The sequence below is a fragment of the Nyctereutes procyonoides genome, unplaced genomic scaffold (genome assembly GCF_905146905.1).
Source record: "Nyctereutes procyonoides isolate TBG_1078 unplaced genomic scaffold, NYPRO_anot_genome, whole genome shotgun sequence".
In the NCBI taxonomy this organism is placed as follows: domain Eukaryota; kingdom Metazoa; phylum Chordata; class Mammalia; order Carnivora; family Canidae; genus Nyctereutes; species Nyctereutes procyonoides.
Window position 1 is genome coordinate 15,140,356 of NW_026575126.1, and position 11,355 is coordinate 15,151,710.

At 45.8% G+C, this 11,355-nt stretch overlaps 1 protein-coding gene across 5 annotated transcripts in view; it reads right to left on the reverse strand.

Moving 5' to 3' along the window:
- The window catches only part of DDAH1 (dimethylarginine dimethylaminohydrolase 1), a 137,916-nt gene extending 127,338 nt beyond the window's left edge, over positions 1-10,578 (reverse strand). Inside the window, exon 1 of one of the 5 annotated variants that reach the window (XM_055341184.1) lies at positions 10,560-10,578. Coding sequence is in view for 1 of the 5 variants with exons in the window: in XM_055341176.1 (XP_055197151.1) it covers positions 7,994-8,296 (303 nt within the window). In the remaining 4 variants the exon portion in view is untranslated. Of the gene's footprint in view, positions 1-7,449; positions 7,613-7,993; positions 8,313-8,682; positions 8,704-10,559 lie in introns of those variants that run through there. The other 4 variants (XM_055341185.1, XM_055341176.1, XM_055341186.1 and 1 more) reach the window with 4 other exon arrangements.
- Between the last annotated feature and the right edge of the window lie 777 nt (positions 10,579-11,355).

Genomic DNA, 11,355 nt, shown 5'->3' on the forward strand with positions numbered 1-11,355 from the left:
CCACCAGGGCTGCCCACCCTCAACCTATTTCATAGTGCTGTCTCTGGAAGGCTGCCTCTCTGCCTTTCCTGGTTACTTCTAGCTCAATATTCTCTTCTTCTGAGAAGTCCTGATATAGGTAAGACACACCTCCTGGAGCTTCTATCGCACTACTCAGAACCCTGTCATAAAAACCGCCCCCTTGTTCTGCAAGCATCTGCCACCAGCCTGTTTCCCTAGTGAATTGTGAGATCCTGAGTGCAGCAGTGGTATCTAATTCAGCTATATCTCCCTAGCACCAAACATTGGGTCTGGCATGTAGCAGACAGTTCATGAATGCACAAACATATAGTAATGATACAACTATTGTTCCTTTACCTTCAAAAGTACAGTCATTTTTAATGCAATCATGGCTCTCATAATTAGTACCATAAGCAAATTAAAAAACTTTAATATTTCTTAAATGAGAACAAAGAAATCAAAATATTAAAATATTTTTAAATTAAGGCAAAGGTTTATTTAATTACACACACTGCAATCAAGCAAAATGTTGATGCATGCATCTTCACAATAATGACAATTTACCCCTATAAGCCCATCCAGTTGCAAAAGCAGCTTAAAAGTTGTGTTGTCTTTAATTTGCTAACAAAAATTAAGTCAGGTTTGCCCACATTGATTTGTTGGGCAAAATTAAACCAACCCTATAATAACATGTACTTTCATCTTTGTACTCTGCTTGCTAGTTTCTGGTCATACCTTGCTTGGATGACCTAAACATTTAGAAACTGGAATTTAAAGTCTGGTTATTTATTCTTTGTATGTGATGCTACTGCTCCTTTAGCATTCAGCTTCAGGAAGACAATGTACATTATTAAATTGTTTGACAATGATGAAGGGATCTAGGATGGCATTACATGCACACATTTTTAAATGGGATTTGTTGTTTGAGATTACTCCTGCTTGTCCATTTGGATGAAAAATCCCTGCTTATGAAATGAGCCTGAGAACACTAACAGATTTAATACCTAATATCAGTTTAGGGAAAGCTATAAAAGCTAACTTTAAAGGTCAGGGGAGCATTTTGATGGAACACTGGGGATTTAGCTTTGGTAAATAAATATTTATTGACTATCTGGGATGAACAACACACCACGTTCTGCATAAGATATGAATGAAACTTTTCTTTGTCTTTTAAACATTTCAGTTATTTTCCCTTTAATCATGATACCCCTTGAGTAAGGGAATGAACTCTATCACGTGTCCAACTCTCTAGTTAGAAAATGAGGCTTCTTCAAATCATTCTAGATTTTAATAGCAAATGCCCATAAAATAAACAATAACCAGCACTCATTTTTTAAACATGCATCTCCAAATTTATGCTGAGATTCATAAGAGGCCATGAATAATTTATGCATGATTCAAAAGCAATAGAAGGTATTGTTCAAAAGTCTTAAGTAGACTTCTGTGTTGTGGCTTATATTAATGGATGGATACCTACCATTACTATAATAAAACTAATTTTGAAGAAATCTGAGCTCAACAAGAATTTAAATACATGCAAAAGCAATTTTTCCAGCATATCTGAATTATAAGGGATCCATCTCTGCCTTCTTAGTCTTATAATGATTCTCTAATGATCCTAGGAATCTCTGCAGAAAGCTCATTTTCAGCTAACAGTATCTAATAGAAGTCACTCCCTACTCATCATTATGTTCTTTATTTTCAAGGCTTTCAAGATCAACTGCATGGGAATAGATTGCATATTTAATAGATGCACTCTAGTTTCCAAGACATATCAATTTACAAACATTTTTTTTCCAGGGCCAAGTAGAGTCAAAAAAGAAACATCCTGAAAGGGAGCAGTTGTTCTAACCAGTTGGGGGTGATGATTTATCAAGAGCCGTTAATCTGCTGCCATGTAAAGAGCCTCCAGCACATTTACTTTCTATCTTGGTGAAGAGTAAGAGTAAATTCTAATTATGGCTTAGGGCAGTTTTCTCACCTGATGTTAAAAAGAAGTTTGAGGAAATGTGTACATTTTAAAAAGCAATCATCCAGTCTGCTGGTAAATAAGATACAATTCTGCACAAATTATGCCTACGGAATTCTGAGGTTTCATGTAAATAGTCAGATTATTATTATTTAACTAAAATGAAAACAATCTACTCTCATTTATAAGAGGAGGGAAGTAAAACATTCACTTCGTTAATATCCAACTGAGATCTGCATATTGTTAGTTGCATAAAAAGGGGATTAGGGTAGTTATTTTGTATTGATTGTGTTGTTATGATTAACCACAACTGGCTACAAGCACTTCAAGCAACAATAACTTTCACATTTTCATGAAAACCTCAGTTTTGTCATTTATTAGCTGTGTGTCTTTGGACAACTTACTTAACTCTGGTTACCTGACCCTCAGTTTCCTTCTTTTAAATAGAGCTAATAATAATAATAATACCATCTTTTGCAATTCACACACACACACACACACACATACAATTTGGCACATGTTAGCTAATCATTAGACCTGGTCTTGTTGCTCATCTTGCTTCTACGATCAACAGGGTTATGCCTTTAGCCTAACCAAAGAATAAACCCAGGGCCAAAATATGTAGGTCCAAATAGTTAAGTGCTCCAATAAAAGGGGAATTCCTACCTAAATAAGTATTGCTCACACCTTTCATTTATGCCTCCATGTCCCTACCTTGATGTCTACTTCCACTTTTGGTATTTATTACCTTGTGCTATGCATTGCCTTCTTCCTAAGGAGGTCCCTAAAAATACAAATGATCCAGGAAAGGATAATTAAGGCCATTACTACCTTGTGAGAATGAGTTTGTGTGTTTTTTTCTCCTAGACAGAATATCCCTCATACTAATCCTTGGTACCTAGGAAAGGATAAAGTGACTCTGAAAGAGAGGCAAAAGGGCATAGGATTTACTTTATAATTTTGCTTGAGTAACCTTTGTCAGTTAATCATTTATTAGGTACTAAAAACTTTCTGGAAGGAAAATCAAGAGATTGGTATTAGCACTTGCCTCTAAGGAAGGGAGCTGGGTAAGTCAGGTACAAGGGCAGGGAGACTTACTTTCACCACCTATCTATCCTCTTGAACCTTCTGAATTTAATATATCCAAAATTTTTCATTTTTTTTTTAAATCCAATTCTGGGATGCCTGGGTGGCTCAGTGGTTAAGTGCCTGCCTTTGGTCCAGGGCCTGATCCTGGAGTCCCGGGATCGAGTCCCACATCGGGGAGAAGCATGGAGCCTGCTTCTCTCTCTGCCTATGTCTCTGCCTCTCTCTCTGTGTGTCTCTCATGAATAAATAAATAAAATCTTTAATAAATAAATAAAACCCAATCCTCACACTCTGTTAATTGTCTTTCTTGAAGTCTTAGATATTTGTTTACAGGATGTTGACATTTATAAGTTGACTTTTTTCCTTCTAAAATTAAGCTGAATTCATTTAAAATATGATTGGTTCTCAAAGCTAGTTTGTCTTTAAATATTAAACATTAAAATATTCCTGCTCGTGAAGACACAGAGTTAAGAGACAATTAACATTATTTGCTGACTCTGTACACACAGTTTTCTTCACTAAAACTTACACTTCCTGCAGACAGCACCTGTATTTTATTAATATTGGGAGGTCCCATTGTGGCTTTCACAGAAGGATTACTTTCTTGAGTTTGATTCTCAGTCCTTTCTTTCAAGGAAAAAAAGTCACCAAATATAACATGATGTTTTGATAAAGAAGGAATTTCTCAGGATTTTTATAAAAAAAAAAAACAAGCAAAATAACGAGACAGAGAAAAGCAGAGGAAAAGAAAAACAATTATAAATCACCTGCACTTGTAATCACTTGTAATGAAACTTCTGCTTGCAAAACACCAAATATGTCATAAGCAAGGAAATCTAAGACTGATCTAAACTCATGGACACACTTGTTCAACAAAATATATGCTGCACGACTCTTATGTGCAAAATCTTGGGAATAAAATGTTAAAGAATGCAGATGTGATCCTGGTCCTAACAGTTTTCATAATAGTGAGGGGATACAGAAAGGTAAAACAGGCTATTATCATATGGTATGAAATATATCATAGAAGGAAGTGCAGAGAGTTACAGGTGCTCATAAAAGGAGGACCAATCCATGCTTGCTTGTTCAGTATCACAATGATTGTGACTAGAGCTTTAGAATTCTACAAACTGAGTTCAAGTTCTGGTTTCACTGGTTCCATTCTATAACTTTGGTCAAGGTGTTGAATCTCTCTAAGCCTCAGTTCTATCAATTTTAAAAGAATAATGATAGTACTGAGCTCAAAGAGTTGATGTGGCCATTCAATGGAATCTAGGTCATAAATCTGATATTATGTTTTGCAAATGGCAAGCACCCAATTGAGATTAGCTAATAATATTAATGATAATAGTAAGCTGAGACGTGATGCATGAATAGGAACAGCTAGGTAAAATGGAGAAGAGGAAAAGAGGAAGAATGTCCCAGACAAAGGAGAAATGTCTGCCTACAAAAGAAGAGCATGGTGAGCTTTAGTGAGAGAACTTGGCTTGAGCCAAAGGGTTGGGAGGCACTCCGGTAGGGTCAGAGATGCAAATGAAGCTAGAAAGGCAAGCAGAGTCCAGCTCAATGGGTGTATCAAGCTTAATGGAGGTTCTTCAAGAAGTTTCATCAGTGCAGGACAGGATCAGATTTGAGTTTTAGAGGGATGCCTGGGTGGCTCAGCAATTGAGCGCCTGCCTTCTGTCCAGGGTGTGATCCTGGAGTCCCAGGATCAAGTTCTACATCGGGCTCCCTGCATGGATCCTGCTTCTCCCTTTGCCTATGTCTATGCCTCTCTCACTCTGTGAGTCTCTTGTGAATAAATAAATAAAGTCTTAAAAAAATTTTGAGTTTTAGAAAAACCAGCTTAGAGACTTGGACTCTACAACATGGAGAATGGAATGGAGCATAAGGAGACAGAAGGCTGGGGCAGCCTGGGTGGCTCATTTAGTGCCACCTTCAGCCTGGGGTTGTGATCCTGGAGACCCAGATCAAGTCCCACATCTGGCTCCCTGCATGGAGCCTGCTTCTCCCCCTGCCTGTATCTCTGCCTCTCTCTCTTTCGCTCTGTGTCTCTGATGAATAAATAAATAAAATCTTAAAAAAATAATAAAAAAAATAAAGGAGAAGGCAAAGAAATCGTATAAATAATCTTAATACATCGCCTTGATTGTTGTGGAATTTCAGTTAGTGAGGCAGGTGTCACATGAAAAATATATACAACAGTCCAAAGAGGTCCTTGAAGTAATTATTATTAGCTTGTTAATATTAGTTAGCATTTCATTAATCCATTTATTCACTCAACAACTAAGCCAGTGAACTGGAGATGTGACAGATTTCAAAGAGTGTTGGTTACCCTACATAGCCCTGCTTTCCAGACTACCCCATCCAACACAACTGCCCATATTTCTCTCTATGGCTGAAAGGTCTGTTCCTCTGCTGATTCAGATCATGTGCACGGCAAAGGCGTTTTGTGGAGATAACATGAGCCTGTAGAAAGCTCAAGCCGGGAAGAAGTGCTACGCAGCAGATTAGGACAGATCGCGAGGATCCTAAGGGGTGAAGATGACGCCCCTTCACTGTGGGAAGGGGAAATATCACTGTAACTACATCAGTACATAGTAGACTTCCTACTGCTCAAAAAGAAATAAATCTTCCATGACCTACTGTTAGGTAAACACTAAAGACCATCATTCATGAAATGTCCTATCCTATAAATTTCAGATGGATTAACAAATTTATTACAATAACTTTAGGAAATAGGAATTATGTCCACTTTTCAGGTGAGAAAAATGAGGCAAGAGACACTCCCCAAGGTCACAGAATTGGATGCAGTCTGGTGTTCCTACCCACTATATTAAGTGGCCTCCGGCCTCCGGCAGAGGGCCACTGGATTAATATAAGAGTGAAGCCAATTTAAAATGTATGCCTCAAAATCTGACAGGGGAGAAATATCAGTGCTTACTTTAGTATCAGGAAGGCCAAAATTTGGAAGGTTTTTTTTTTAATTTTTATTTATTTATGATAGTCACAGAGAGAGAGAGAGGCAGAGAGAGAGGCAGAGGGAGAAGCAGGCTCCATGCACCAGGAGCCCGATGTGGGATTCGATCCCGGGTCCCCAGGATCGTGCCCTGGGCCAAAGGCAGGCGCCAAACCGCTGCGCCACCCAGGGATCCCCGGAAGGTTTTATTATAGGAATAAAATGAAATGGATGATTAAACATGCGACAGTCTCTTGACGGGACACTGGACTACCCTCATCAAATGAGCACCATTTTGAAAGGCACGACACAGTTGTGCCATATAGCCTACGACACACTAGGAAGTACTCCAATAGGGTTGGTTATATGCTCATCAGTTTAAAACAGGGGGGCCAAAAAAAAAACAGGGGGGCCATCTCACCAACCCAGAGGTGTGGCAAAGGAAAGAAAAGGTAAAGAGAATGGGACCTGTTACTCTTCTTGTTTTCTGCTAAGGTAGGGCGAACAAAAGCTGAGCTGCGTCAGGGAGAAACAAATGCAATATGCTTTTCTCTCAGCTCATGTATGGTTCGATCAACTAAGTAGTGATGTTTGTGCGGAATAAACAAATATTGACTATAAGCTCTTTGAGGCGTTTTCAGTGTGCATGGAACAGAGACAAAATAAGGGGGTGGGGGTAATCCCTAACCGTCCAAATTTGAAAGAAACCACCAGCTTCTTGCCATGCCACTAGATGCCAATAGAAACTGTGAGTCTTGAGCCTGGGCTTTTAGCCCGGCAATAAGGGGAACCCCAAGTCAGACGGCATTTTAAATCCATTCTCTCTCTCTCTCTCTCTCTCTCTCTCTCTCTCTCTCGCCACTAACCTGCCTTGGGTTTAAAGCCATCACAGCCATTTTCACAACCTGCAAAAGTAGTCACTTTGCCTCGAGACCCCAACAAGCTCTAATCGCTATAAGCTTAAAAACACAGAGAGTAAAAATCATGGAATTTGGGAAACAACCATTTCTGACTGAATGCACAGCCGCACACACCCAACACCCTACACCCGGTACAACGGTTCACACCCAGCCTACTCGTGAATACGTATTCATGGCTCAGGAACAAACCGCCCTCCTGACTTGCGTCCCTTTCGGCCGGACTCACTTGCCGTCCCCAAAAAGTAACTCGGGGCGCCCCAGGTCTGTGGGCGCCGACACCCGAAGACCTGGCCGGGCCGGCCCCGCAGCCGTGGGCAGGACCTGAGGGCTTCGGGGTCACCAGCCAGCGCCGACCCCCGGAGTCCTCCCCGGGGGGGGGCCCCCTCCCCCCGCCCGAGCCTCGACCCTCCCCGCCCCCGCTCCCCGGGGGCGCTCAGAGTTGCGCGGTCTTCACAACACTTTCGTCTTTGCGAATAAAAACGCCTGCGCGATGGAGTCCCCACCCCACCCACCTGCCGGAGTCGCACAACCACGCTCCTTCGGGGCGTCTGGGAGGCGCCCAAGCTGCGCCTGCAGCGGGAGGCGTGAGCAGTGAGCTCCCCGCCCCCCCGTCTCTCTGTCTCTCTCTCTTTCTCTCTCTCTCTCTCTGTCTCTCTGTCTCTGTCTCTCTCTCTGTCTCTGTCTCTCTCTGTCTCTCTGTCTCTGTCTGTCTCTGTCTCTCTCTGTCCCTATCTCTCTCTCTGTGTCTCTCTGTCTCTGTCTCTCTGTCTCTCTCTGTCTCTGTCTCTTTCTGTCTCTCTGTCTCTGTCTCCCTCTGTCCCTATCTCTCTCTGTCTCTCTGTTTCTCTCTCTCTCTCTGTCTCTCTCTCTCTGTCTGTCTCTCTCTCTCTCTCTCTCTGTCTCTCACACAACCTGTCCCCCGAGAGCGAAGTAGCGGCGGAGCCGGGGCCGGTCCGGCGGTGCGGCTCGGGCGGGCGGCTCGGGCGGGCGCGGGCGGCGGGGGAGGGCCCGGGGCATCCCCGGCCGCGCCCCTCGCGTCGCCGGGCGGGCGGTTACCTCCTTCCTCCGGCTGGGCGCCCCGGGCCGGGTGATGAGGGCCGTCTCCTCGCACACCACAGCCACGTCCTCCACGAAGGCGCAGTCGGGCAGGCTCTCGTCGGCCGGCAGCCGCACCACCTGCAGCCCCAGCTTGCCGCCCAGCACGCCCACGTACAGCTGGTGCTGCCGCTCGGCGCGCGCGAAGTCCACCTCGTCGCCCTGGGCGCGCCGGAGCGCGTGCCGGCACAGGGACTCGGGCAGCGCCCGCACCACGGCGTGGGTGGCCCGGCCGAAGGCGGCGGGGTGGCCGAGCGCTGCCATGGCCGGGGGCGGCGGGGGGCGGCGGGCGGCGGCGGGCGGCGGCGGGCGGCGGGCGGCGGCGGGGGGCTGCGGCGGGGGGCGGCGGCCGGGCCTCCCGCGGGCAGCGCGCGCCGAGCCTGCAGCGCCCGGCGGCTCCCTCGGCAGCGGCTGAATGCGGCGCCGAGGGAGCCCGGCTCGCGCCCGGAGCCCTGCCCGAGCCACTGAGCATGCCCAGAGCCCCGGCGCCGGCCCGCGCGCAGCCCGCGCGCCCACCCCCCGCGCCCGGGGCGCCGCGGCCGCGGCGAGCGCCGCACGCGGAGCGGGGCCCGGGGACGCGCGGGGCGCGGGGCGCGGGGGCGGGGGCGCGGCGGGGGCGCGGGCCTGGGGGGCGCCCCGGCCGACGTTACCTGGGTTCCGCCGCAGGTGCACACCGCGCACACCGCGCACCGACCCCAGGGCGCGCGTGGACGTGGACGCCGTGCGGCGGCTGGAGCGGAGCCAGTGCAGGGCTTCCTGGTGGTCGGGGGCCGGGGAGGAGGGGACGGGGTGTTTGTGGGTAAATACCCCGACCTCTGCCCCTGCCCTCTCGGGCCCGGGCTGCGCAGCACGCGGCACCACCCCCAGTTCCTAGCGTGAGAGGCTTTCCCTACCCAAGTCCGCAGACGACCCCTCACCCCAGGTGGGACTTGAGATTATGCAAAGGATGTGTGTGTGTGTGTCTTCCCGTCTGTGAGTCCAAAAACACACGCGGAGCAAAGAACAGAGATGTAGAAACTCCCAGTATGTCAAGGGCAGTAGGTTGTCACAAACAACGGGATTCTGGTGAGTCGGTCTCCAGGGCCTGCGGACGCGGGGAGGCAGAGACCAAGCGGGTTTCCCCGCTCTGGGGGAGCTCTCCCCTTGCGCAGTGTCATGGGCATCACAACTTCTTGTCACTAGCGAAAAGGGCTTCCAGCCTTCTCCCTGACATTGCCTTCACTCCTGCACAGACTCGGGCCTTCCCCACGGTGTTTGTTGAACGTTTCTTTTTCTATACACCTCAGGGAGTGCCTTTCCCTTCCTAATGGCACTATTTTTCTCACCGTTCATATCGCAGATCAAATAATCCATGGGTTCTGTTTCTTTGGAGGGGAAGATCCACTTCAAAAATCAAATCAGCGGCACCTGGGTGGCTCAGCGGTTGGGCACCTGTCTTTGGCCCGGGGTGTGATCCTGGAGACCCGGGATCGAGTCCCTCGTCGGGCTCCCTGCGTGGAGCCTGCTTCTCCCTCTGCCTGTGTCTCTGCCTCTCTCTCTCTCTCTGTGTCTCTCATGAATAAATAAATAAAATCTTTTTTAAAAAGTCTCATTTAAAAAAAGAAAAGACTCCAAAAGAATCTCAGGTAATACTCTCTTTCCTTCAGATTCTGTAGCACATTTCTAAGTTACAGTTTGATTAGGTCATGGACCATTAGATTTGAATGAGACCTTAGAAATCCTCTAACTTCCCACCCAAAGGTCCCGAATTCCAGCTAAAACATCTATGACAGTCATCAGACCTTTACTTGAACATTTTAAACCTCTCTTACTTAAAAAGCATATTCTACATTTCAAGAGCTATAATGGCTAAAGTCTTTTTTTGGGGGGCTTCAAACCCACTGGTCCCAATTCTGCATTACCTCACAAGCTAGCATTCTTTCACAAGACTGTATTCACATTATCCAAAGGCAGTTCTCATATCTATGCTGCCCGACACCACCCTCCCATCCAATCCACCATCTTGACCCCTTCTAGGCCTTGAGCCCCAACCACCAAAACGTAAGTAGTGATTGGGTTTCCAACATTCTGATTATCTTCCTTTTGACACACACCAGTTCGCCTGTTTCCCTTTAAATCATGGTAACTGGAATAGAAACAGTTCTTCCTGTGTGTCGTGACCAGCACAGATGACAGCAGGACCGTTGTTCCAGATGCTAGGCTTCTATTCACACCACCTAAGATTGTATTCACTTTTTTGATGATCTAGTGCCAAGGCCTGGGCCACAGGCTTCTTGCCAGAATTCTGATTCCAGTTTTTAGGAAATGTAGATTTCTAGGCGCAGATCTAACTGAGGATCCTGCAATGATTGTCCCTGCTGAGCCCAGAAAAGATGTGATCTTCTGCTTTCTCTCCCCATCTCAAAGGTGACTTGAATGTACATGCCAGATGACGAGGCATTTCTCAGCTTCAAAAGTGAGGGGTCTTAGTTGAAGGATAGCTCTGACCCTAACAGAGGAGAATGAGGCTAAAATTAAAATAACAAACCTTTAAAGACCCTTTTTGTTCCACTTCAAGGCAAAACTCTCAGAGGACTCAGGCTGTCCTATCGGTACTAGCTTAGTGTCAGAAAGCACTTAATGGTGGCCTCGGACAGGGATTCTCATTAATGCTACAGCTGAAAGCTAGCCAGTGTGCCGAGCTTGCCCTGGCTAATTTATGGGACTTTGTTCCTCCCCTTTTCCCAAAGTTGAGGCTCCATCCACCTCCAATTGGCTCCACCTAGTGACCTTACTTCATGCCAGTGCCCTTGTAGAGCCTAAATATTTTGCCTGCCACTCAGTGCCCTAGGCCTAACTTTGAGTAGGGTCCTGTGTACCACTCTGAGCTCCTGTCAGCCCAAGCAGCTAATTAAAAGTGAAAGCCATGTCTTTCCATACTGAAATTGGGCTGCTGGCTTTTAAAATTTTAATCTTGTAGTTATCCTTATTAAATGCTGTCGGCTTCATTCCCACTTGCCTAGTTTTGATTCTGTCATCTTGTGCATTATTTATTACCTCTAGTTTTGTGTCATCTGAAACTTGATAAGCATGCCTTCTGTCTCCTCTAAGCAGTTGTCAAAAGTGTTAGACTGTATATGTCGGTGAAAGGAATAAAAAGAACACCAACTCCAGTAAATTATAGTTTACATGCCTTCCTGCTTGAGTAATAAATGACTGTTTTTAGGAATATAGACTTTATTGAGCCTAATACATTTATAAATTCATTTTTCCCACAAATATTTATTGAAAATCCCCAAGCTACAACACCATATTACATACTTCAGAGACATAAAAGAAGCATA